Source organism: Strigops habroptila, chromosome 1, assembly GCF_004027225.2.
Source record: "Strigops habroptila isolate Jane chromosome 1, bStrHab1.2.pri, whole genome shotgun sequence".
In the NCBI taxonomy this organism is placed as follows: Eukaryota; Metazoa; Chordata; class Aves; order Psittaciformes; family Psittacidae; genus Strigops; species Strigops habroptila.
In genome coordinates, this window is record NC_044277.2 from 147,684,978 (window position 1) to 147,711,378 (window position 26,401).

At 39.1% G+C, this 26,401-nt stretch overlaps 1 protein-coding gene across 2 annotated transcripts in view; it reads left to right on the plus strand.

The window, feature by feature from the left end:
• The window catches only part of TPK1 (thiamin pyrophosphokinase 1), a 293,711-nt gene that overhangs the window by 38,250 nt on the left and 229,060 nt on the right, over window positions 1-26,401 (plus strand). For both annotated transcript variants that reach the window (XM_030476888.1, XM_030476881.1), the window contains exon 2: window positions 16,812-16,886. In XM_030476888.1, the coding sequence (XP_030332748.1) occupies window positions 16,812-16,886 (75 nt within the window). The remainder of the gene's footprint in view (window positions 1-16,811; window positions 16,887-26,401) is intronic.

Genomic DNA, 26,401 nt, shown 5'->3' on the forward strand with positions numbered 1-26,401 from the left:
AGGTAATTAGAAGAAAAGATTCATTTGTCTGTCTACAGAGATATAAGCAGTCAACTGAATTGTCATTTGAATTTCAAAATGCTTAGAGAAGTACAGGTTTATATTTATTAAAGAAAAAGAAAAGGCCTCAGCAAGATGTTTTTTGCAGGGCAAGTCAAGCACCATATGTAGTTTTATTGTATTGTGTATGGTGGTGATTTTAGCTTTTTTGCTTTCTAAGGAATACAGAATTAGAAGTAAACCTGCATTTGCACTCTGCTGGTTTGTTTTTTCGTTATTGAAACTTGATTGATTTAAAAACTAAAGGTGTGAAACTCCCTTCATTAAATATCTACTGCATACTACAGTAGATAGGGTGAATCCATCTAAACCCTTATCTTCTCTTGAAAAAAGGAACTGTCTGAAGTGTTGCTGACCTGTTTTATCAGAGTATCATTATAGCAGAAAAAGGAAATAAGGGAAGGCATGCTCTTAAAATATTTAGGCTATAAGAATTTGATGCATCTTTTTAAAAAGTAATATTTAGGGAGACTGAGAAAAAAGACCTTTGTGTTATTTGGTATTAGGTGATTTTTATAAACCCATCAAATGCAGCTACTGAAGGTAACTGTAGTGTGTGAGCACTTTTACTGGTATTGATTATTCCAGTAAGTTCAGAGATAAGAAGACTGAATTTGGGAGGAGTCTTTTGGGGCAGGATAAGCCTGAAAGTCAACATACTGGATATGAAGGAAAACTGGAAGAGGGACTGCAACGTAAGAGCTGCTTTGCTGAAGCTTTAGCTTCTGGTTTTGCCTAGTTGAAGGCGAAACACTTCCTTTTTCTAGATAGAATTCCTTTCCTAAATTTCCTAGAATTCCTTTCTCTAAATATTCTCCTTATGATCAAAACAGCCTGTTCTTCTACTGTGTGTCAGGGAAAATGGTATGAGAGTGAAGGGAAATCAGTTATACAGGCTTCCGTGGAGATGCTGGCCCTTTAGAAAACCAACACAGAACTCCCGCCTGTGTGTGCGGGATCTCTGCAGAGGGCTCAGACTTAGCAAGTCATTTTGACACTCTGGCAGTCCCTGGGATGGGCCTGGGTAAATTTAGGTTGGACAATACATGATAGTGCCAGTGAAATATTTGTCTGGTTATGAAACTGTTTCAGCAGTCATGAGTGCCAGCTTGTGTGTGTCCCAGTGCTTCCCCAGTCTCTACAAGTCACACTGCTGACAGCCCAGGCGGCGAAGTCAGCACTGGTACCAGCAAACACCAGTGCATTCTTAATCTTGAGAAGTTGCCCCAAATTTTGTAACCCTTTTTATTACTTCATAAGGGTCCCTACAGATCTATTTCTATTTGGCTATTTATTCATCACTAAGGAGTGTTTACATTTGTTAATGTTTCTTAAGTGTTGTTAAAAGAAAAAGTTAATGGCCCCTCAGTTTAATCTGATTTAAACTGTTTGTCATTTTGCTTCTAGGCATATGTATTTTCGTCCATTAGTAGTACTACTGTTTGCCATAGACTCTGTAAGTAGGACCCATTGCATTTCAAGTGGTTCCTTTTGTGCATAGAAGTGTCTGTGATTCTTAAAGTAAGTTTCTTTTCTTTAAGTAATTTGACTTTTTGTATTAGACCTGAAGGCTATTAACTTTTAAATGCCATTTGTTTTTCATTAAAAAGGCTTTTCTGTTTTAAATCCTTGACTTACTTTTATTAAAAAAGTAATATTCAGCTTTTCTTTTATTTTTCATTTGTTGGTGCTTAATCCATCAGCTAAATACAGAGCCGTAATCCCATATGGCAAAGTATGCCTTGCTTTGTGTGTGGGTGCATGCGTGCACGTGTGTGTGTGCACAGATATTTTTGTGCTTCCATCATTCTTTATTTTCTCTTTTGACTTCCTTTGCTTCCTCTAAATTTGTCCTGGCGCAGAAACTATGAATATTTATTAAAGATTTATTCATATTCACGTGCAGAACTGGAAAATGAATGCAGGGACTGATGTTCATCCTTCTTCCCTGTCACTTTGCCCATAATTAGAGATGCTCTTTGAATATCCTTTCTAAAATAAAAACTTGTGTATGATACGTTTTTTTCTGTTCATCTACATTTAGCTACAGTGCTACCTCCTGTTCCAAAATCAGGCAGATGAACCATCTGTTGGAGGCATATGAGTGTTGTAGACAGGATCAAACCTACAACTTATCAGTTATACCCTTGTTAGGTGTTGTCATATTAGTCGATAAAGATCTCTGTTGAGGCTTTAGGGAAGAAGTGGGAGGTGGCATAAGAAGCCTGAAAGCTGTTAAGCTGAAAGTAACATGTATTTACAATAGTTCTTGCTGACAGGAAACTTTGATTTGGTTGTAGTGTAGTTAGAACGGAGCAGAAGCAAAAGTTCTTAACCACGGAAGTACACTAAAACAGCAGCAATTTCTGCAACTTCTCTTTTTTGGTGACTTTTTAGGCAGAGTGCAGAGCTCCCCTGTGACATCCTCCTTAAGCTTATTGATTTCAGATGGAGAGGAGATGCTCCCAGGTGGGGGGCCCTGTAATGCCCTTGCTGTGGAGGGAAAGGAGCTGTCACTGAGATGTCCTTCTTTAAAGACTTCCTCACGATGGTGTGTTGCAGAACTGATCATGAGATCTTCATGCTGGTGGTCAAACTAAACACATTAGGTTTACACTTAAAACCCAAAGATTTTGTTCTTGCCTGTCACCATCATGAGCACACATTTGTGTGTTAAAGCTTGGCTAACTGTAGTTGTTGTCAAGGAGTGTTAGAGAGAGAACTGTGTCAAGAAGCATTGTTAAAATCTCCAAAGACCTGGCATAGCAGTTACTGCACTGGGCACAAATCCATTATGGATTCATGTCTCAACACAGAACTGTAACACAAAGAGAGATGATGCTATCCTGAAATAAACTACAAAAACCACGGGGGGAGAGTTCAGCTCTTGATTTTTCTTCTAATTTAAACAGGCTTTTCTGTGCTTTTGAGAAGTGTAAGAGGAATGAAAGAAAACTCTTCTGTTATGCCAGTTAAATTATTTAACAGTCCTCTTGACCTTTTGCTTATGAATTATGAATTACAAAACTTCGCAGGGGTGTCAACCTCTGTAGCAAAAATCTTGATTTATTAGAACTCCAGTTAGGCGTTTTCTGTTCTTTGTCTGACAGATTGGGCTTGGCAAAGTAGTTTGATCTATTTCATACGCATATTCTGTATCAGATTTACTGAACTATGATTGAATTAAAAGCATTGAAGATTTTTTTGTTGTTTTGACAGATCACTTTTGTTTAGGCTTTTCGCCTTTACAAACAAAATTGGTTGTCCATAAAAGCTTTACATGTACAGGCTATTACAGCTGAGAGAAATACAAATAAGTAGATTGATTGCACGTTTCAGTGGAGTACTTTTGAAGCTGTTAAGAGTGAGAGAGTCTTTTGACTTTGTGAGCCATTGTGATTTAGGCCAGACCCTGCAAGTAAGTAGCTTTTTGAAGAATAGATAATAGTTTAAAAGTTGCAACCTCAAAAATCTCTCCGTAAGCCTTAGAGGCACAATTTGTATTGTTTCCATAATTCTAAGAAAGAAAAATACTGTCCTACTTCCTCATTTTTAGCTTTTAATCTGGTGTGGAATTGGGAAGATTGGTTGAAGTTTAACCTAAGTGACCAAGCGATATTTGAGAATAGAAGATTCTAAAAGGATTCCACTTATGAAGAGGTACTCTTCATATTTTCCTGAATCCGAAGTTCTTTCCATGACATAATTTAAATCTCTTAGGTGAGGTTGCTGCCACGTGCGGGAGAGGAGTTGTCCAGGAGAGGAATTATATAGAGGAAAAAAAGCTGTAGTATAGGAAATGGGTGTGAAAGACTTTTTTTGTCAGCAGAAAAGGAGTATGATGATGGTAATTAAGGAGTTCTCCTGATCAAATGCCGGGCTGTCCACTGCTGTGTACGTATTGTTTCCTTTTCCTTTTGAAAAGGTGCCATTTCATTTAATTGTGAATATTTTTGTGTCTGAATGCTGTGATGACCCGTGTGATGACCATCCCCCCAGTGGTCCAGAAAAGTGAATTTTAACTGATTACATCAACGTTAGGCAAAATTTTTTCAGATCTGTGTCATGATTTTCTGGCCTGGGCTCCTATTCCCCACGCAGAAACCCACCAGTTTCAGATGGACTGTATCTAGTTTTGCCCTGGTGGGTATCAGTGTAGACTGAAGTTTATAGCTGAGCTGGGATGAAAACCCTGGGGAGATAATTTCACGCTCTTATTCACTGGAGAACACTGCTTCTCATACAAATTCCTACAAATCTCTGTACTTAGTGAGGCCAACTGTGAAATGAGAATAATAATGCTTATGCACCTTTGTAAAGTGATTTCGGATCTCCACATAGAAATTTAAGTGCAAAGCGTTATTATTAAGCACATTTTCCAGACGGGATAAGGAAGAAGAGGGAGGCTTAGCTCCTTTTCTTACTATCTTTTCCCAAAAGGTATGAACTCACTGGTCAGGGTGTTATTTCCTGTGTCTCTCTGGGTCTGATAAACAGCTGATAAAATCTTATACAGTTAATGTTTAGTCTGCATAAATTATGCATTTAGATATTCAGCTATAATTTCCTCTGTAAGTTGACCCAAATGTTGCTTAACATGTGAAAAATGCTCATCAAGATGTCAACCATTTAAGTTTTTAAGGAAACTTTTGTTTTAGGGGTTGGCTGTAGACTGCTAGATGATCAGCAGTTCTATAAATTGAACTACTCTGTTAGTTCATGAAGCAGATGGGGGTAGCCAAAGGTTTCCTCATGCAATCATGTAACAAAAATCATTAGATTAGGAAATAGTAATAAATGTCATACCATCTTAACCACCTTTCTATTTTTAAGCCTTTAGGAGTTGGATGTTCAAGTGTAGCTTTGTTGCTGTAGAGGCCCCAAAATCGCCTTAAATAAGTGAAAGTTAATGTTAAGACTGTACGTGGAACACTTTTAACACTGAAAATGGCAAAAATCCATTGTTTTTAATATCTGCCAAATACTGTGAGGTTCAAGCCTTTGAAGCACTGTCAGCAGTTGTCTGTTAAATTTCAGTTTCTTGTTGAAAGTACCAAGATGATTGAGGTTGCACTGGCCTTTGTGAATTGGTCTCAGGCTCACTAGGACACTGATTCTGCAGAGCTTCTAGTGGAAGATCCAAGCGCTGTTAAAATGGAAGCAAATGTGTAGTGTCTCTGGAATGAGTAAGGTGGCTTTAGGTTCAAATCTAACCCAATGTGGACTTTTTGGAGTGGGTCACTGGTGCCTCAGACTGGGTGTGCTGAATGTTAAAGGCGTTTTGATCGGTGAGCTTTAGATACTTCTTTCTTGGTACCATTCTGCTTGAGGCTGTGATGAGGTGTGGATAGCTGTGCACACTCAAAAGGTATAGCCTTTAGAAAGAAAATGTTAAAGCTGGAGGGAAATACAGTTCTGTGCAGAGTTTTTGAAGGATCACAAAAATCTATGGTGAATTTGGATGGAATAGCAGTGTAAGCACTAGGATATGCATTGAGGTCCACTTTAAATAGTCAAATAAAGCAGAAGACATCAGGATGAAATTATTTTATGATGGTCTTTATATTCACTGCAGGAGAAGCAATAAAGATATTTACAATATGAAGTTGTGTATAAGGAACCTAAATTAGGTCTCAGAAAGAGATATTGCTTATTTAAAAAGAGATGTTCGCTATGGCAGTCATGTTACTTTTCTGCTGTATGGATTTATGGTTTTGAAATGGTTATGCTCCATAACTCTTAATTAAGCTTGACAGGTTTAGTATTGAAATTGAAGGAGCTGGTTGGAAAGACAGCCTGCAAACAAGGGCCTCTCTTAATGGTCCCAGAGCTTGTCTTTGTTTACAGGCTTTACTGTATTGCGGAGGAAGGAAGAGAGTAACAGTTATCTTTAATTATACATGATCTGCAGCATGTCAAAAGAAGGGACTATAAACAAGCACAAGTGGCTTGTAATAAAAGCAGTTATCATAGACTTTGTGTAGCGACTATACAAAACCTTATTTGTGTGACAAGTATCTTATGGAAATTGATTGACTAATGATTTGGTGGGACAACTTGTGTAAGTAGTCTACTTACAGGCAGGTTTGGAGGGCCCTGCGTTCTTCTGAGCCTGGATTTGCTGGGTATGGTATCCTGTTCTACCAGATTACAAAGTGATCCCTGTAATTCTATCAGACCATTTACCTGCAAAGGGCTTTTTCAATCTTGTTTAAAAGTTAGATGAAGGATGTATAGCTCTCATTCCAAAATTTTGAACATGAAGTAACTTTTTGTTACCTCTAGAAGAAGCATCAATATTTTTAGCAGCATTCTTTTGTTTCTCCATCATACAGTCGTTTTATTCCAAAATGCAAATTTTCGCCAGTTCCTGATCTTAGTAAGCCCACCAAATAGCTTACTGGAGCTATTCAGTCCACAGTACTTTGATTTTAGGTCTTATTTTTCTGCCAGATGCAACACAATGACATACTGCAGAATAAAATCTGAAGAGGAACTTTGTCCTGGTTACATAAAAATTCCTTACGTGGCTGATCATGTAATGCAGTTTTCAATGCCTTTGGTTTTTTTAGCTTTTTGTTTATTTTAACTTGTTTTCTCCAGATGTAGATTTATCTATTTATAAAGAATATAGAATTAGGTCTTAAAAATGTTTTGTTTAAAAGACGTGAATGTAAAGTTATAGAATGTCCTTAAACAGGCAGCAGAACTGAGCTGCCTCCATTAGGTAAAAAATAAACTCTAGAAGTAATAAAATGAAGCTCATGAAAACAAAAGACATTATTTTAAAAGTGAAACGTCTGTGAAGGTTGTTGGCAAATTACAGTCCTTGCCTTTGTTTCCTACTTCTGTTAGAAGGAATCTCATGATAATATTGGAAGAAGCAATCCTCCTTATCACTCTGTACCAGAATCCTGACCTAGGGTCCTAAACACCCTCCCACTACCGCTACCGCCTATGTGGGCTGTTGTTCCGACCACTCTGAAAGCCCCTGTTGTTACTTTGAACCTTCTGGATAGCACTCTTGACCTTGCATCAGATCTACTCCCTTCAAAGTACAGAAGAATGTGCTTTGGCAAACAGTGAGACTGAAAAGGTGGTATGGGCATGAAGGTCTTCTCTGGCATCCAGTCCGAAGAGGCAGAAGGTGTTGCAGAACCTACTGTCTCAGCATGGATTTTCATCAAAGCATATGAGGTGAGATCCTGGGAATCAATGAGAGTTTTCTCATCAATCTCACCCGTTATAGCTGAGGAGTAAATAATTGATGGTTGCAGAGATCACTTACAATTTACACAACTCTTTTAAACTCAGTGAACCTTTTCAATAGAAAAACAACCAACTCCAAAGTCCATGCTAGTAGCCTGACTGAATATTATGTGCAGTTAACTTAGTGCTTAATGAGTACACAAGAGTTCAGGGCAGTCAGATATACTGTATTACATTGGGATGGCTGAAGGGTAATGGGGAAACAGAGGTTAGTGAAATTGTCCAAACTAGAATTTGGCTAGAAGGCATCTGTGATTCATAATGTTTGTTGTAAGATCAGGCTGAGAAGCAGAAAGGAATTCTGGTTTTTAGTATTTGCTCATTTGCTGAACAAGAGTGTGATCTTCCTGCAGTCACATAATGCCTATTTTCCCATTTCTGAAAATGGGATGTTACTGTCTGTGCTCACAACATTATACTGGAGTGTAGCCCTTGGGCTATTCAGAAATGCACATATGACTTCTAGCTGCAGTGTACTTGTCTTGAGTGTCGTAGTTAGACTGTGTATACAGGGCAGATGGAGAATTTGGTGTATAGAAAGAGTACAATCCATCAGAATAAGTGTACCAAGAAGGAATCAGGCTGAGCTTGTCAGTGGGAAAACCATGAGCAGCAGGAAGAATGAAGCATCTAAAATCCTGCTCTGTTGGATTTAGATGTCTTATGTTGTGCTGCAGAAAGTTATTTCCTCCTCTTGTGACTCCAACTGCCAAATCTTCTGAAGATAGTGAGAGAACCACTCTTCTCATCTCAAAAATATCCCACAAAATCAGAGGTTCTGCTTTTCTCTGGGAAAAACATAACCTCATAACACATTAGAAAGGAGGCAACCATGGGTATAAGGTTCTTGTAATACCATGGTGAAGTAATTGGAGGATTTATTCAAGGTGTGAAAGAGAGGTTTGGGTAAGTAAAGGTTGGAGCTCAAACTGTATCCAGGTCAGTGGATTGCAGCCGGACTTCCATGTGCTCCTCCTGTTTAACTGTTTTATGAAAAGAATTCGATTAATTTGTTTAACTTGTGGAGCAGGGAGGGAAGAATCTGCTTCGCTGAGAATGACGTCATGTCTGGGGAGCAGACTGAAGTAGGATTTGGATGTCAATTCCCTTTGACAGAGAAGGAACCTTAGTGCGGGTCATCAGCCTCCTGAGGGAGTGCTCCAACTATTAATCTGTGCTCATAAAAGCTCTTTCCCAGTTCTTAAAAAGGAAACCAGATCTATTAGGTATGCTCTGAGAACAGCCGCTTCAAACACGCCCTTCAAATGAGATCAGTAGAGAAATGTCTAGTTGGTGGATAGCGGTGTTTTGAGATCAAAGGAGGCATCAGGTTCTGTCAGCCTCTTAAACTTCAGGTGCATCTCAATATGGATAGAAATGAGACCTTTATATGCATAGGAAATATTAATGCCAATAACTGATGTGTCAGTGGAGTGCTTGGTGGCAGCAGAGCCAGGGGGTTTGAGTGCTGAGCAGTCAGGCACTTACGCTTTCATGTGGATCTTTGGTCAGTACTCTAATATGTAAATCATTAGGTATCTATTAAATTTTGTGAATCCTATAAAAAATACCCAAAGATCTGTGTTGATCATAGGTGAAATAAGATGGCATTATACTGTTTGCAGAGCTGAATGTTTGCTGAGGGTATTGTGCTTTATACCAGTTTGCCCAAAGAGACTACTGACATCTGCCTTCTCTGCCTTGTGATTCCTTGAAGTCACCTTACTCTTGCAGTGTGCAGATTAAGCTGACGATAATGGCTGAAGTTCTCAAGTCAGCCAGGGAGTTTGTATGTTTAATTGTATCCCAGGGTATAGAGACATCCCAGATAACAAGTGCTGTTAGCATGGTGTAGTCAGAGAATGTAATGCTGTGTTTTTAAAATGCAAGAAGGACATTGTGTTAGACCTGGCTATCGAACAGCTAGGAAGTGAGCTACTGTCTTGGGTTTTCATTTAAGGTTGGAACTTACTTGAACAGCAGTAGCAGTTTGGGGGAGCACTAAAGAGGTCGGTCAGTGGTTCCTAAAGCTTCTCTAAAGTGAAGATATTTTATTAGCTTTTTGAGGAAAAAAGGTCAAAACTAGAAACTAATGCTTTATAGTAATTTGTGTTTATTTTTCAGCCTGAAGATAAATGGAAATGTCATAGATTTAAGCTCCAATCCTAATGCTCTGTGCCTAGAAATTTTAAACAGCAAAGTCAAATTTAACATAACACTATCAGTATTTTTATAGCAAGCCTGTATGTCTAATTCTTGTCCTTTAAGAGCTTCTAATTGATATTGAACTTAGAGGGTGTAAAACGGGTGCTGTCTCAGAAGAGGACTTCTCCATGAATAGCAAAGCATTTATATATTGTTTTTTAGAAGGGTTGTGTCAGATTCTGTGACCTTGGGAACTAGACTTCCCATTCTGCAGAAAATTGTCTCTCCTCCTGCTATTTTACTCCCTATTCATATCTTCTTCCTCAGCTGGCTATTTTTTCCATGCCACAGGATGGACTATATCTGGCTAATGTCCCATACCCTTACTTGCCTCTGTCTTTTTTGGATTGCCAGGCAATTTGAGTCCAACCAGTAGACTTGAAAACTGGAAGAGTGTAACTTGATTAGGTGGTAACATCTCAGGTTTAAAGACCCCAAACATGCTGCTTCCAGCTAATTCTGAACTTTGTTGTGCCCAGGTTGAAATTAAAGTCCTATTTGCACAAAGCACAGAATGATGGGTGGGTGGTTGGTCCAGCAACGTCTCTGGAACAAGCAGCAAGGGTAGGAGGTAAACCAGGCCGAAGACCTTGCAGTAGCAAATGGGCCATGTATCAGTGTGTCGCTCCAAGAACCCGTCAGGGTTTATGTACCTTGCTACCCCGCTGAAGTGATTGGTTACTGGGATGGGTTTATTTTCAAATGAGAGTTAGTAATGGGGCACAAGCGTCATTTCCATGTATGTAATAGTAAGAAGTGTGATTGTTGTGATTTATATTTAAATAGACAGTTCTTATGATTCAGTTCAGTTGAGTGTTGTCCTGGAGAGTTGAATCCCGCCATGAATTTTCTTTGCAATGCTGGACAAGTTATCTAAAACTGAAGATTTACTGCTGGGAAGTGTGTGATCTTATTCTGCTTGACCAGACTGAGGTGTTCGACACATAAAGAGCAGAAGTCCCAAGCACTCAGAAGTGCAGCTATGGACTATAGGAGTTTTTATTAAAAGAAGTGTCCCATCGCATACTGAGGTGAAAAACAGCCCTCACAGTCTCCAGAGGAGCACCAGAATCAATTGACAAGTTTTCATTGCAAGGCGTAGCACTGTTCTATGAGTAGTAGTGGTCAATAACATAGGTGGGTTATCCCATATGTATGTCCCTCTTTGTGACTTATTGTGGAAAAATAAGTTGTTTTGAATTCATCCACATAAACTCTTGTAGAGGGCTCTCCAGAGAATACCACACTGCAGCTTGTCAATAGGACTGTTTGCACAAATCACCTTTTTTTCCCTACTCCTCTTGCTGGAATTTGCCTGGAGAATTAAAAGCTGTAAAATATAGAAAAATCAATAGAATTTACATGAAAAAATTAACACGAAAATGCATGGATAGGGGTAGCAGTGCCTTTGCACGGAAAGCAGCTGGGTATGCATATTTGATTTATTCCTTCAATAAGGTTGAGAACATGTTTGTAAGGTCTGTGATCCTTTTGCATAATTTGTGCTGGTTTATTATTGGACTTGTCACTCTTACGAGGAAAATTAAATTGCTTGTTTGGAGGCTTGGGATTCAGTGTGGTAAAATGCAGCTACACAGTGTTTTCTAAATAGTGGCTATAATTAATACCATAGTCCACGCTTAACTGTTTCTCTGCATTAAAGCGGACAGCTACCTTGTTAGTGAGAGCACAGATGTGGGGAGTGGATTTTACTGACTTGAAAGAAGTTTTTCCATTTTCACAGTAGCAGTTCTGCAGGGGTTGTGAAACTTTTTACACGTGAAGCATTTACAATTCAGAGTGTTGATTTGAAATGATGCTTTTTAGATTCCCCGGTATTGCAGCAGAGCACTGGGTTTCCTGGTGAAGGGAAGGAGAAAACCTAGTTCACAAAAGAGAACAGCAGAATGAGAAGAGGTTTTGTGTAAGGTGCACTGTTTGTTCAATAGAAAGTAATGCCTAGCACTACACAGAAGCCAAGTTTTTCAATCCACAGATCACGTTGAGAAGAATTTTGAAGTAAAAGTGACATTTTCTGCATTTTTGGTAGATTGTATTTTAATTGAATAGGAGAGTTTAATGTATTAATTAAAAAACAAACACAAAACCAAACCCCAAACCAACAACATAGCAAGCTGCTTCAGTAATTTTGCTTTCATGATCTGTAGCCTTATCTATCTTCAGTGTAGTTCTGCATGAACATTATCTTATGTTTGCTGGTTTTATCATCTGCTGTCTTTAGGGTTTATTATGATAGGCTCCCACTAAATGTAACTGATGTGGAATTCTTAGAATCACAATTTCAATGCTAATTCTTCTGCAGCAAAAGAAACTTCAACTACCATATGAAGAACTGTCTCAGCCTGTTGCTCCCTGTCTTTTATCAGTGTCACTGTTTTGGAATTGTGAAATAATGCCTTGTCCCTTCCCAGCTACTCTGACATTTAGTAGGCAGAGTCTGTTCATTTAAAAAACAAACCTGTGGGGCGGGGATTTCCTGAATGATGGTACTGACAACCAAATCACTTCTTTTTTTATATCCCAGAAAGTAGGTTTGATGTCATTGTATATTTGGACTCCCATCTATGATATGATTAGGAATATCTGTAACCCAAATTTCTGCAGTATCTTTTCAAGGGATCTTGGTTAGTATCTTGGATATCTAGGTGTATTTCTACCAGTGCAGAAATTTTCTGAACATTAATAATCATAATTCAACTTTCTAGATTAATTTAATGCTAAAAATGACTCTGTCCCCTGCGCTAACTGTATCTTTCCTCCTTCCTCCTCTGTATTAGATCTGCTTCTTTGTGGAATATTCTTGATAGATTGTGGGAAAGGAAGAGAGGAAAGGGAAGGAAGAGAGGAAAGGGAAAGGGAAGGGAAGGAGAGGAAAGGGAAGGGAAGGAGAGGAAAGGAAAGGAGAGGAGAGGAAAGGAAGGGAAAGGAAAGAAAGGGAAGGAAGGGAAAGGAAAGGAAGGGAAGGAAGGGAAAGGAAAGGAAGGGAAGGAAGGGAAAGGAAAGGAAGGGAAGGAAGGGAAAGGAAGGGAAAGGAAAGGAAGGGAAGGAGAGGAAAGGAAAGGAGAGGAGAGGAAAGGAAGGGAAAGGAAAGGAAGGGAAGGAGAGGAAAGGAAAGGAGAGGAGAGGAAAGGAAGGGAAAGGAAAGGAAGGGAAGGAAGGGAAAGGAAAGGAAAGGACAAATTCCAAACAATGAACTAAACCATGAGTTGCTTAGGTTGAAGCTCTGACTTTGGAGTCATTCTTTGTTAGCAACTTAAGGCATGTCTGTATCTTAGCATAGTGTATCCCCTTTTGGGTGTTACCACTTACATCATTTCACAAAGACTGGGAATAGCAGTGACCTTTCCCCAAGGCCCTCTTGTTTGAGGCTATGAAAGCTTTTTCCCCCCTCAGGAAATTCCATAGGAATTTATTTATTTATTTGCATGATGTGAGGAGTACCTCAATATTATTGAGGTAATATTATTCTAACACTGGAAGGAAACAAAGAAGGGGCGTATATTATTTTATAGGCTACCAGAGAAAAGGTTGTCTTTAAAAATATATCTGCCTTTTGGATATGCTTTCCGACAGACATACAGCTTCAAGACTGGCATGTGACAAGGGGGAATCAATAAAAAATGCATAATGATATTATAAATATTTATAGAATAGCTGGATGAGTATAATGTGATAGGGAGAAGCCAAGGAGGCTTTTAGAATAGCAAATGTGTGCTCCAAAATATATTGGAATTCTTCCGAGTGAGTTAAAATGGGGTAAAAAGTTGATGTAAAAAAAGGCATTGCATAGGCTGTCAGAGACTTTCATTTGATTCGAGTCCTTTCTAAGCAACCACGAGAAAAACTGTGACAAAGAAGTGCAGCTGAATAAAAGTTGGAAAGCAGAGAAGGGAAAAAGTTTTCAGGAAGAATTGGGTTATTCCCTGATGGTCCCAGTAGGGACTTGTAGGGATTGTTGATCGATTGACTTGCAACCAAGGAAAGTAAAAAGAACCAAGGAAATGGTTCTTTGTGTTTCCAGCAGGATTAAAAGAATCCAGCTTTATTCAAAGACTAGGAATTTTCCAAGTCTGCTAAAGGATTTGTTTAACTATATTTTTGCATGTAACTGGATGCTGCTGTAGCTGTGCAACTGTTAAAACAAACGTCTGTGAGTTATGCCTCTAAGACTGCAAAGTTTATAAGCAAAACAAGCTGGGGAACAAATTTGGTTCCCTAAATGCAAGTAAACATTTCCTATAGTTATCCTTCTGTACTCCCGTCCTGTAGAAATTGAGCGCTACCACACAGCTTATTCCTCTGCATTGAGGGATTTGGCTCCATTCATTCTCTGTGTTGATGTAAACATCAAGAATAAGCTGGAGGTTTTATTTGGAGGAATTTATTCTTTTCTGCTTGTGCTGCAGATGGCTGAATTTGCTCAGTCTGCAAAAGCTGCGAGAAAAATACATAAGGAAAGAGAGAATTATACTAAAAATGGAAGAAACTATGCAGGAGACCATCTTGTTCCTCCTTTAACAACAGGCCAGAAAAAGCTTCTTCAGTGGAGATACCCATAACTGGGGACAGGTTATTTTTGCTCCTGATTTCTTGCTTTCAGAATTCTCTTTCCCATTAGTCCAAACAGAGCACAATTTTGTTAATGGTTGGGTCAGGGTGCTAATTATCTTCGTGAAAAATGGATGGGCAGACAGTCCAGGAGATACATGCTTCCTAATTTGTTAAGGGCTTTTAAAGATAAATGGCCTTGAAGTAGATTTGTTTTCAAACGAATAGCCAGTAGAGTGTTTGGAGCTGTGGCACAGTGAGCTCTCATCAGTTTTTCTCAGAGTGATGGATGTTGCATATTCTGTCCATTGACGTGGTCTTTGCCATCAGAAGTCCCAATTTATTAACAGTTTTTAGGGCAATGGTAGTAAATTATTGCAGCCCAATTTTAGTACTGTTTCACATCTACCGAGGACTGAGCCCTTTGTGTAGCTCTATATAAACTCAGCGAACACCATTAATATATATACATTTAGGCTCATTTTGGTAGCGTTAATCAGAGCATTTTATCATGCGTTAATTGCAGTGGTTTGAAGTGACTGGAACATTCACTTTTCTGAAAGCAGGAGAAACAATAATTTCCATGTCTCTACTTTTTCGACCTGGAACTGTGCTTAAAAAACCCATCCCAAACCCAACCCATAACATACAAACCCCCCTCCTAATTGTGTGTGTTGGGGGCATCTACCTCTGCTTCTTTGCAACTACTGAACAAGAGCCAGGAGCTCTTCCAGGCCTCACTGGAAACTCCTGGAAGTGTCATCTTTGAAAATCAGCCTCTAAAGTCTCTGTGTGGACACCTGCAGCCAGGCCTTGGCTTCAAAAACATGCCTTAATATGTAACAAGAGCCCTCCTGATGTGCAAAAAACTCCCTAAAAATCTACTGCGTTTTCATATGCTGATGTGGCTTAAGGGTTTAGAACACACTGAAGTGCCTCTTGTGGTTCACCAGCAGGAATAGGTTTACAACACCTGTGTCTGTATTATCATATCAGTAAAAGAAACATGTTTCCTGGCTCTCTTCAGTGGAGGGCACCACTGGATGATTATGTTTGATGTAAGGAGTTGGCAGCCTTTCTCACTTAACCATCATTAGGAGATCTGCTGCTGAGGTCCCATTTCATGAGGCAGCTGGAAATTGGCACTTAGTTTGAATGTATTGTTTTCTACCTTTCTCTTAAAGTTCAAGGACAAGGCAAAACAGTTCCGACTATGCAAAGAATAAGGTTTTGCTCACTTTCCTTTGTTTTTTTTGGTCCTTTGACCTCTCAGTTCTTTTCTAAATAAATGTATTCCCTAAGTAAAATTATTCCCCTATATAGACACGAACTGAATAGAATTGTGGACCATGTCAGCAAAGATGCAGGTGGAAGACATGAGGGAAGGTATTTGGAAGCACCACACAGAAGATAGCTGTGATAAGCATGTAGACTTTTTACTGGAATAAAAATTACCTAGGTCTTCAGTAGCATTTCTCTTGATACTTAAAAAGGAGAACAATACTGTTATTTCTGTTTTAGGCAACTGAGGCACGGAATGGGTCAGTGGTGAAACCTTAAATCACTCGAAAGGCGAGATGCAGGATAGTGGTGTCCCAGCCTCCTGACCCTGCATTTCATTTGTTATTTTAAAGATTGTCCCCTCCCTACTCGCACCCTAAGATGTTCCTGCACCTTGTGGACTTTTGCCACCTGATTTTCGTCTGATAGTGTCATATGGCTTAAACCACAGCTTTACCTCTAACCTTCTGCTATGCTGGATCTGCTCAAAAGTCCGAAAGACTTTCTAGTGATAGAGGTTTTCTTTTTTCAGTTACAGTGGCTTCACATGACCAAATAATACTTCATTAACCTGATGGCCTAAGGATATAAAGCTCCAGGGGGAACTTGTATTCCTATATCATTGGCAAGATCATTAGGAAGTGGAATAATGCAATCTCACCCCAGGCAACTGTCTTAAGATTTAAGTATTTATTCTGAAACCAAAGTGGTCATATCATAAATTCTTTTATATTTAGGCTTTTATATTTTTAAGTTTATTATCGACCTTCACAATGGACATATTGTTAGGGCAGGAGGCTTTAGGAACCCAATGAAGTTGGGCTGGTAAACCCACTTAGGTTTTTAGTTTGCAGTATCACGGGCTAAAGTTTGCCTTAACTAGCTTTGATTGTAAGGTCCTTGGGCATGGCTTTTCATTCTGTATGTGTAAAGTATCTATCAGAGTGTATCTACCACAATTAGAGCTTCTACATGATATGAAAACATAGGCATGAAAGCTACTGGTGGCAGAAAGAGTTCTGCATCCATCAGGAGAGTGGAATATTGGACTCAGATTAGAGACAGCTTCATATGGAGTCAGCTACAGCCTTCCCAGTTAATAGAGGCCGGGGGGAAGTTCATATCAGTAAACGCTGCATCCAGGCGGCAGCAGCAAGCAGGAGATTAAACGAGAGTGCTGTATGGATGTGGTGTCCTGTTGAGGATGGCCTTCTGTGGGTAAAAGTCACTTAGAAATTAAAAGTTTAGCAAAACTCTACCAAGTAAAAGGTGTCTAATGAAGTTTGGCAGCTTCTCTCTCTGAAAAAGCAGGAAGGAAATTAGCAGAGTTGCTCTGAGGTGTTTGGACTAAAATTAATATGGCAAAAGCAAAATAAAGGGGAAAAAATCAATATTCTTGCTAATAAGAATCAACATTTATCTTACAGGAAACCTGAAGTTTTGCCTTCTGATTCTGAACCAGCCTTTCAACAAAGGTCATTTTCATTGTCTGTGGAGCAAAGGTAATAATAACTTACGTACATCTTCATTTGCTTGTTTACTTAGCTGCTACCTAGCTAATGTACTTCATGTCTCTCGAATTGCAATGTGGCAATTTCCTCTTAACTAGAGCAACCTTCTGGTGCGGGTGGGAATCGGCAGAATATGTCCCTTGCTGCTGGATGCAGCAAATGAGCTGATTATGCAAATTCTGCATCTCTGCATTGCTTACGTCAGTGGGATCTTTATGGACTGAGCTGGGTAAGACTGTAGCTTTTCAGAGGCATCTTAGGAATGATCATTGTTTTGCTGACAAAGTGTAGTAGATCAGTGGTGCATTTAAAGAGTCTGGAAGCGAACATTCCTTTAAAGGTCATCAGTGAAATGTGTTAATTTTCATCAAAATAAAATGAACCGTGTAGATATTATGTTGTAAAAGCAGTGGGAATTTGTGTGCGTGTCAGAAATATGCAAATCAAATTTCACTACCCCTTTGTTTAATATGCATGGTGCTAATCACCATCGCTGCTATGATAGCTGTACATTTACTGACATTTTGTAGAGATATGTAAATCTTCGTAAGCTGGGCGCTATTAATTTCTCCAGTGCAGAAATGTAGTCCTTCAGAAGCTTTCTGACAAACCACAGGAACCATCTCTAACTTGTTATCAGGCTGGGAACCTTGCGGTGAAGAGAGATTCCTCTTAACTGGCCGGGGCAGATAGAGCTATTTCATTTCACCATAGGCATAAGGGCTGGCAGGAGATAGCTGTATGGGTAAAAGGAATTGAAGCAAGGGACGAAGTGAGCAGGATGTGTTCATAGCACCTAATTCCAGTAAACCTAAATTACATGCCTATATAGGCAGACAGGGAGAAAAGGAGAGACTTGCATGGGATGAATCAGAGCATCTGCAGGAGTACTGTACCCCAAACAGGCTCTCTTTCAATATCAGCAAGAAATGGCAGCAAGAAGTGCTCAGTGGAAAGGTTGTCAAGTGAGTCTACATATTTTTTTATTTACAGTATGTCTTTCAGTGTATCTTTTTGTATTAAATAATGAAGGGAAGAAGAGTAATTATTTTGATGAATCAAAGCATCTGCATGAGTACTGTAGCCCAAACAGGCTCTCTTTCAATATCAGCAAGAAATGGCAGCAAGAAGTGCTCAGTGGAAAGGCTGTCAAGTGATTCTACATGTTTTTTTATTTACAGTATGTCTTTCAGTGTATCTTTTTGTATTAAACAATGGAGGGAAGAAGGGTAATTATTTTGATCTTATTTCTTTGTCCCACTTTTCCTGTGTTTTTAAGGTTGGGGTTAAAATAGAGACAGCAAACCAGACGTGCACAGTTACTGAATGGCAGTATTTAGTATCTTGTAGTACCTTGCATGTGTTGCTGGCTGTGTTATCTTAATCATACTTTTTTGTCTAGCCGGTGGAATTTTAAGTCTTCCTTTTGCAATTAAACCTGGGCAGGGTGACCCTTAGGGCATGGAGTGTGAACCCAGGACAGGGTTTTGGCAACACCTGACAGACATTGCTGGTGGACTACTGTAAGTGTCAGCAGTCTTGTTCCTTCTGGCTTGGCTTCTGAAGGAGTTGCAGCAGAGACTCTTGCAGGACTGGGAGAACCTGGGGGTTTTGGTATGTGAACTGAAAGAAGTTCTGAAAGAACGAAACCTGCTTAGAAACAGTGCTTGATGACCAGCTGTGTATGCTTGAAATCTCACAAAGGAGTGTGAGAAGGAAACAATGGGGCTGTTGATCCGCAGAGTATTGCCAGCTACACAAACTGGGGGGAAAACGGAGAGGAAAAATGCAGAGGAAAAAGGAAAGATAAAATAAAATATTGACTGACTTTTCTAAGTTACAGCAATGTTGGGTGTTATACTGAGTGCAGAATGCTGAGACATAAGTGTTATTTTTCATGTAGGTTTTGTCCTATCAAAATAACTTGTTTCATTAGGCCTGTCACTTTAGCGTCAAGTAAAACTGAAGGTGTGATGTGATATGTGATATGTCCTGAGTTTAAAAAAACCCATCATATTGATAAGTGTGGCTATTCTAGGCTAAAATCATCCCAGGTGTAACTCTGCTTGACCTCAAGAAGAAGTGGTTGCAGTTAATTAGCCTTTGTCTCATTACAGATTTGTATGAAATCTATTTTTACTGACATACTTTGAGAAGAACTATTCCAATCTGTGCAAGTTTGTATGAACTTCCTTCCCTGTGCTTTGTGAAGGACAGTGAAATCTGATTTCTTCACTTCCAGGGGCAGCTTTTACCACTCCTAGCATACAAGGTGGATAAGTCCCAATAGTGAAGTAGTATAAGCTAAAGACTACCATGATTTTAGTCTATTATATTAATTACCGCAGTGAACCAATCTGGAACAGGTTCCCTTTGTGTAAGGTACAGTCATACAGTATTAGTGCTGTCCTAAAGGCTGGATGGATGAAATACTGGAGAAGGGATAGTTTGCAGAAGCAGGATGAAGAATAATATGGCAGAAATCACTGGTAGATCAATGAAGGATTTATTTGGTATAGTGAGGAGGGGACAAACCAGATGACGAGAGAAATTGAAGAGGATAGGTAAGGAAAAAAGGTCTCATAGTAAGTGAAGCTGATATAAGAAGACTGAATATGGGAAGGTAAGGTGGATGCAGAAGGTTGGGAATACACTGTGTGTAAACACAAGGCTGGGAACACTGGTCAAATCCATCAAAAGTGCTTTGACTGTAGCTGTTAATACAGCCATTTTTCCTGTTTTTACCAGGGAGGTGGAAGCTTCCCTTTCACTGCTTATCCTAACTGTGGAAAATATCTGGAAGAGACGGAACCCAGCTTTTCTCTGAGCTGCATGTTTCTGTGTCTGGGAGGTTCCTGTAAGGAAGACTGGATCCAGTGGGGCGTTACCTTAATAGCCCTATGTCACATCCTAAATTCCTGCTTGTATTTCAGCATGTTTCTAGTTACTGTTTTGAATCCTGTTTAACAAAAAATTGGTAGGGAAAAAATCCAGTTTACATTAGTCTCTAGGACTACTTCACAAGTGGTTTCAAATGTAAATGTGTTTATAACAGAAAGGACTTTGGGTTGAAAGTCTGAAGGTGTCTCTACATTACATTTGCAAAGTATGGAGGCCCAGGTTTTAGTGGCTGAAAACAGAAGGGGCTGTCTGGAGCATAAATGAAAGTTCCAGAGATTTTGATTCTGCTCTTTAAAATCTCTTTAATCAGAAATTCAATTACTTATTTATGCCAAGAATTTCAGCAGTGTCTAGTGATCACAAGTGCTTCTGTTTATTTGATGTCTCCCTAGTGAAGTACCAGGAAAGGGGCAGAATTATTGCAGTGCTAAGAAATCGCCTCTGTGAAATTGTCTCAAGTTCAGGATCTGAAAACTGTTTCCTGTTTCTGAAAACATTGCCCCTACAAGCTATATGACTCAAATGATCCCGAATTGTCTTCATGGCCTCGCTTGATTGTAGCATGCTAAATAACTGTGCATTGAAGAGTACTTTCCATTCTTAAATGTTGACAGTGACAGCTATAAAGAGCAAGAAGTTACGCTCAGAAAAATAAGATTATTTCAAGAATCAGAATAAAATGGCAACATGCGACAGCAATCATAGAGTTCCCATCAATGCTGTATTTCCACAATGGCCGGTTTGTTGTTAAATAGTATCTTTGAATTTGCTTGTTGAGAAAGACATTACAATAGGGTTTTTTCCTTAGGTTCCACCAAACCTCTGGCTGCATCTTCTTACATCTGTGGGTTTACTGATGAATGCAGTTGCAGAATTAAAACACTGGTTAATGCAATTCTGCTTGGCTGAAGAGGAAAACTATTACATTTGTGCTTTAGGATAAGAAAACCTGTCCATGAGTATCTTTCAGTTCTTGCAAAGGTTGTGATACATTAGCCGCTGTGCCTTCCTCAAAGGGAGTCTGATCTTTTTCCACAAATAAAGACTTCCTGCAAAAGCTCTTAATCAGAACATGTTGAACTACTTTAAATATTAGCCATTCGTGCTTCAAAATGTCCTTGGCTGATGTACCAGAATAAACTACCAACATCCTTTTGGAATGAGCTTACTGAGTCCTGACTTGTGGGATGTGTGTTTAATGTTGGACAAGCAGATGGGAAGGAGATGTCTATGAGACCAGCTGCAAAAATGTCTGTCCTTCAGGAGTACCTCCTTAAATAGTCTCTTTCATGGACCATTCTTTTCAGTGAAGGAATTTGGGGTCTAGAGATGTCTCATTATGCTGCCCTGCCAGCCACTTCTCTGGATGCATGGTATATAGGTATTTTGTGACACTTTGTAGATCATGAACATGGATGAACTCCAGAAAGAAGAATGCCATTCACTCTAGAGATTTCAGCCTATATTTTGTGGGGTTCTATGGAGTGAGACAGCAGGAAGCATACTTCCACAGCAGCAATGCAATAACTCAAATCCAAACTGTGCTGGATTGTCTACATGTAAACAGTATTTTCTTACACTGCATCTCTTGCGATTGCAGATCCATAAATTGAATTCTTTCAAGTTTCCATCTCTATCAATACTCATTTTACAACAATCCAAGTGGCTATTGGATTTTAAATAGTATCTTGAATGTGAGGCAACTTTACTGTCAAGGTCAGCCTACTTTTTGGTGAAAATGCTGCTAATGAATGGATTGATAGCACCTTGAGGTGACTGCCAATTACACAATACCTCCTCTTCCTGAGTAATCAAGTAAGGAAAGGTGCTAATTTGTATCATGAATTTCAGACTTATCTGTCTTTGAATGCCATATGCTCCCATGCATTTTATGTTCCATATGCTTTTGTCTGCAATATTGATTGATTGATATTTTGAATGTCTTCTGTTGAGGTCCAAGAGCTGTTTGTAAAGGTAAATAAGATATAAGTACAAGTGGTGATGCAAAGCTTGGGTAGATATACTGAGGAGAAGGTAACAGATTAGTTGGAGCAGTTTGAATGTCTCAGCAGAGAAAAGGGTATTGTAGTTTAATAACAGGATGGGAATAACCTCACTTTCCCCATTGCTGTTTTTTCCATTCCATGACTGATACCTTGTCCTCCATTGTCTTCAGTGGTTGAACTCACCTATGCTTCTGGAATTATTTGTTTGTACAGCCATTCGCTTGCCCTCTTAGCTGTCAGCAATTAACTTGCCTTGTTGGTGTATGGTGTGCTTTTTTCTCACCTTTTATTTTCATTTCTAGGTGAACTTGCTTGTAATATATCTCAAATTTGTACTAGACCCAGAATTGGCAGCTGGCGTAAAACCTGAGTGAATTTAGAGCAGCTACTATTAATAAATAGGAAAATGTTCATAAAAATGGTGATTGGGATGTCGCATGGACTTGTGTGCTTTATTGCACTTCCCAGCAGGCATCCAGACTAGCAGTAACTCTTACTGCTGGCCTCAGCTAAACTGCTCCATTCTCCTCTAAGTAATATTAGACTCCTGATAAGTCAACAATGAAGTTCATTTTTCCATATTTGAATCAAAATAGGAATATAATTTCTAGTTTGTATTTAGTAATTTAAATTTGCTGTTCCATGCCACTCACTTGAGGTTTAAACATTTGCTTATGGTGGTGTGCCTGTTGTTGGACTGCATGCGGTGAGTTAACGTCCTTCAACTGCAGGAGTCTGAAAGAAGTTACTTCAAGTGTTCTTGTGGGTAAGGAATCTATAATATATGTTAGGAACAAGAAAATTTGGCCCTGATTAATGCTGGTTAGCACCATGCTTTAAGCCTGGAAATGAAGTAGTATCTGGATCTCAGGATGCGTAATAGTTTGCACTAGCAGTGATTTTGGGAAGAGACTTTTCCGAGACCGAGCTTTGCCCATGACTCAGTGCATAAGCTTGACCTCTACCAGCTTTTCAGTGGTGAATTGCAGGTTTACGTTTATCTTTATAAACCTAAGCTTAAAACTCCAGAGATATGGTAAATTTCTCCCATGTGTGACATGCTAGTGCCCTTCTGGTTCAGAATCAGGGCTCTTGAGAGGCAATCAAGGTCAGTGGGCATCTTGAAAAGTAGCTCTCATTGATTTTTGCTGACTTTTAGACAGTTATTGGCAAAGCTGAGAACAGAGCTGATCTTCTAAGCCTTTTGCACAATTCAGGTTCCCTCAGCATAGTAGTAGCTGTGATAGAATGAGGTCTTTAGGTAAAATTTGAGACATAGTAGGCTGCATTTTTTTGTTGTTGTTGTTGATTTTAATTCTCTGCACATCTAGCAACAGGAAATTCTGAGATCTAAAAGGAATTCTGGTTGCTTAATGGTTTTGAGATTTTGTTTGAGAAATTAAAAAAATGAGTAATTAAGATTCCCCTCTGTGATGCTTTGAAAAGCTGAACCCTGCTGAGCTGAAGTTCAGAGCAACAGAACAATAGAGGATTACTTTGAAGAACCAGTGAAAAGCATAACAGGTGATTACAGCACAAAGTAAAAAAGAGGAGGCTATTTCAGTGCTTTTTTTCTCTTGAGCTGGGATGCAAATCCCATTAGGGGAGTTCTATTGTCACAAGATTTGCTATATAGAAGTCTTTGATAGCATCGTACTATATATCTGGCTACCATGATGTTTCCCAGAGGACAGTTGAAAGAAGGAGCTTTGGAAGATTCTGTCAGGAGGATACTTTAGAGCATCCCAAGCAGAAAGAGAAGTGTAAGGCAATAGGAGGAAAAAAGATGATGATTAATAGCTCATTTTGTTAGTGATCCAACAAAAGAAATGGCCTTGGGAATGAACCCCGGGAGCAGGGGTGAATCCATGAGGTTAGCGTAAGTAAAACCTGTGACAGCAGGTTCTTAATCCCATAAAAGGAACACTTGGATTTTCGCTGCCTCAAGCTACCAGAGGAGTGTTTAAGAAGATTGTTTCTCTGGGAGTTACTACAGGGCAAAGTATTATTTTCATAGCTAAAGCCTAGCACGAATCCACTGCTAGGGTGAAGATGTAAAGTCTTGTAAAAGATGGATGTTATCTAGGGTTCCTGGCATCAGGGTCTTCTCACTGGCTGTGGTAGCCACTCTTCCTTTTTCTGTTACTCGGGGGAGACGAGAAAGCCCATAGTGGTACAATCACCTTGCCATTAATCTTGGTCCAGTGGTTATTTCAAATGGTGATTGTTTTTTAAAAGTGGATCTCCTCTTTTTAATTTTACTAAAGGTAGTTATGTTTCCAGCCTTTGAAGTTTCAATTACTTTATTACCATGATTGTAATAATGAGTAACCCAGCCAGTGAACAGTTTAACTCTCCTGTACAAGTTGAGAGTATGCTTGTATGTATTGCTTACTTGACTGATGGAGCGTGCATCCTTTGCTGTATCCAGTGTCTGAAGGGACATGAGTAGTTTGAGAATATGGATATTGGATTGCTGGTTTTCTCATCTAAACGGTTTACATACTGTCTTGTTCTCACCCATATTATCAAGTATTAAAGTTTAAATTCCTGTAAGTCACAAAATAGCTCACTTTTCTGCTCTACTCATTCTCTCTGCTCTTTTGTAAAGTAGCCTGTTTGATTTGTTGGATTTTAGCATTACATACATGTGTTACTAAACGTAGTATGTGCATTTACATTCTGAAAACAGCACAGTGAGATTAGTTTGTTTTTAATGTGTAATTGGTTAGGTAGCTTGTCACACAACATAACATATAAGTTCTAAATTCACTGATGGACTTGTGTCGAAGACAGCTTTCTCTGTGATCCTTTCTGGTTTTGTTAACTACCTTCTATAGCATCACTACTTCTAAGCTTTTTTAATGTATTTTGCCTTTATGTTGTTCAAAACGTTGTCTGTGAGAGACACATGCAGATGTGTTCTGTTTTACTTTGGGATCCTGAGTGTTGTTTATTCCTAGGCAAAGACCAGAGCTTTACAGGAGTTAATGGAGGTCTGGGCTCCTTACTTTATGTACCTTGTTGGAGCCACTAAGAGTTGAGAAAGAAGAAAGTAGTTTTTGTTGATGCCAAATAAACAGTTAAGCCTGATGACTTCACTGGGGTCATTCTTGTGCTTTACATACCAAAAGCAAGTGGTCAGGAATTTGGTGTCATTTGCTGGATTTTGCGTGAACTGTATCTTGTTGGGATGAGCCAAAAGAGCTGTGTGTGGTATTAATTCTATTATCTGAGCATGACAAATTGCAAGAATGACTTGAGGATTTTCTGAATTTCTTTTAGTTTGTTTCCTCTGCCATAAACAAGTTAATACATGGGACAGAACATGGATGTTCAGCTGTTTAACACCCATATTAGCTGAACAGTTCTGTATTAGAACTTAGCATTGGTTGGGTTTTTGGTTGTGTTTATTTCTGACTGCACTAAAGATTTGCTTGTGTAAATAAATGAAGCTCTGTTGATTTTGATTCAGTTTTCTCTATTTACACCAGCCAAAAACTTAGCACACAGAAACAGAATGAGTATTGTGGCTTTTTTTTTCCTCACAAGTTAACAATTCTTTATCTAATACACTGAGGAGGCAAGGGTGACATACAGCAGCCTGACGACTGTTCATTGACAGTGAATCACATTGGAGCAGAAAGGAAAAGGTTGGCATAGGTTTCTCCTTCTGGAAAATTCCATTGACCTCAGATATAGCAGGAACAACCTGTAATTTTTAGAAGTGTTTTATTGTAAGTTTCCATTGTTGGAAGCTCTGTTTACTTGGAGCCTGATGTAGAGGCTCTTGATATCAATATTCCTTCAGTTACTTTGAATTAAGTTGGTTCAAACCTTCATAAAATTCTTTCTTCAGAAAGGGCCTGCTCCTGTTTTCACTGAAACAAAATTTAACTGATGTCCTGGCTAAAGTGTGACCACAAGAATGAATGTTGGTTCAATGTAAACTACATTAGTACTGAAATAATTCTGTACTGTCGGGTATGAGTGTTATTCTGTTGGAATTTCTTTTGAAAAATCCCAGCTCCTTTGAACTTGAAACCCAGCCCAGGGTCTGGCTCCTTGATACTTCTGTTTCTGGCAGTATGAGTTGTTCAGCAAGTAACAAGTTTTTGTTTATGTATAAACATACACTTGTCTTGCAACCTTCCTAATGTTGCTTGTATCAAGCACTTTGCATTAGCTCCTAGCTTCCAGTAGTCAATAGTGTTAGCTTGGTGTTTGTGAGGTGTAATAAGCTATGAATAATTGATAATCAGGTTAGACTGGATGGTGAGGTTCTAGAACATCACTCTTGAAATGTGTTTCATTCAAGGAGGAACAGGCAGAGAGGGACTGATTTGACTTTGCAAGTCTTTGAAAAGGCCCCAAATGTTTTGAAGTGAAAGAATTGCAGAAGCTCAGTGTGCATTTAGACTGTGCTACTGGGCAACATGAGTGGCCTAAGAAAGAGCATGAATTTGGAACATGCTGTCACAATGACTTAAAATTAACTTGGGGCTATGCCAATTCTGTACTTAAGAGAATCTTAAAAGTTTTACAAAGATTTCTGAGTAAGTTATTTAGCCTGTGAAAAGATATGGTTCAACAAAATAA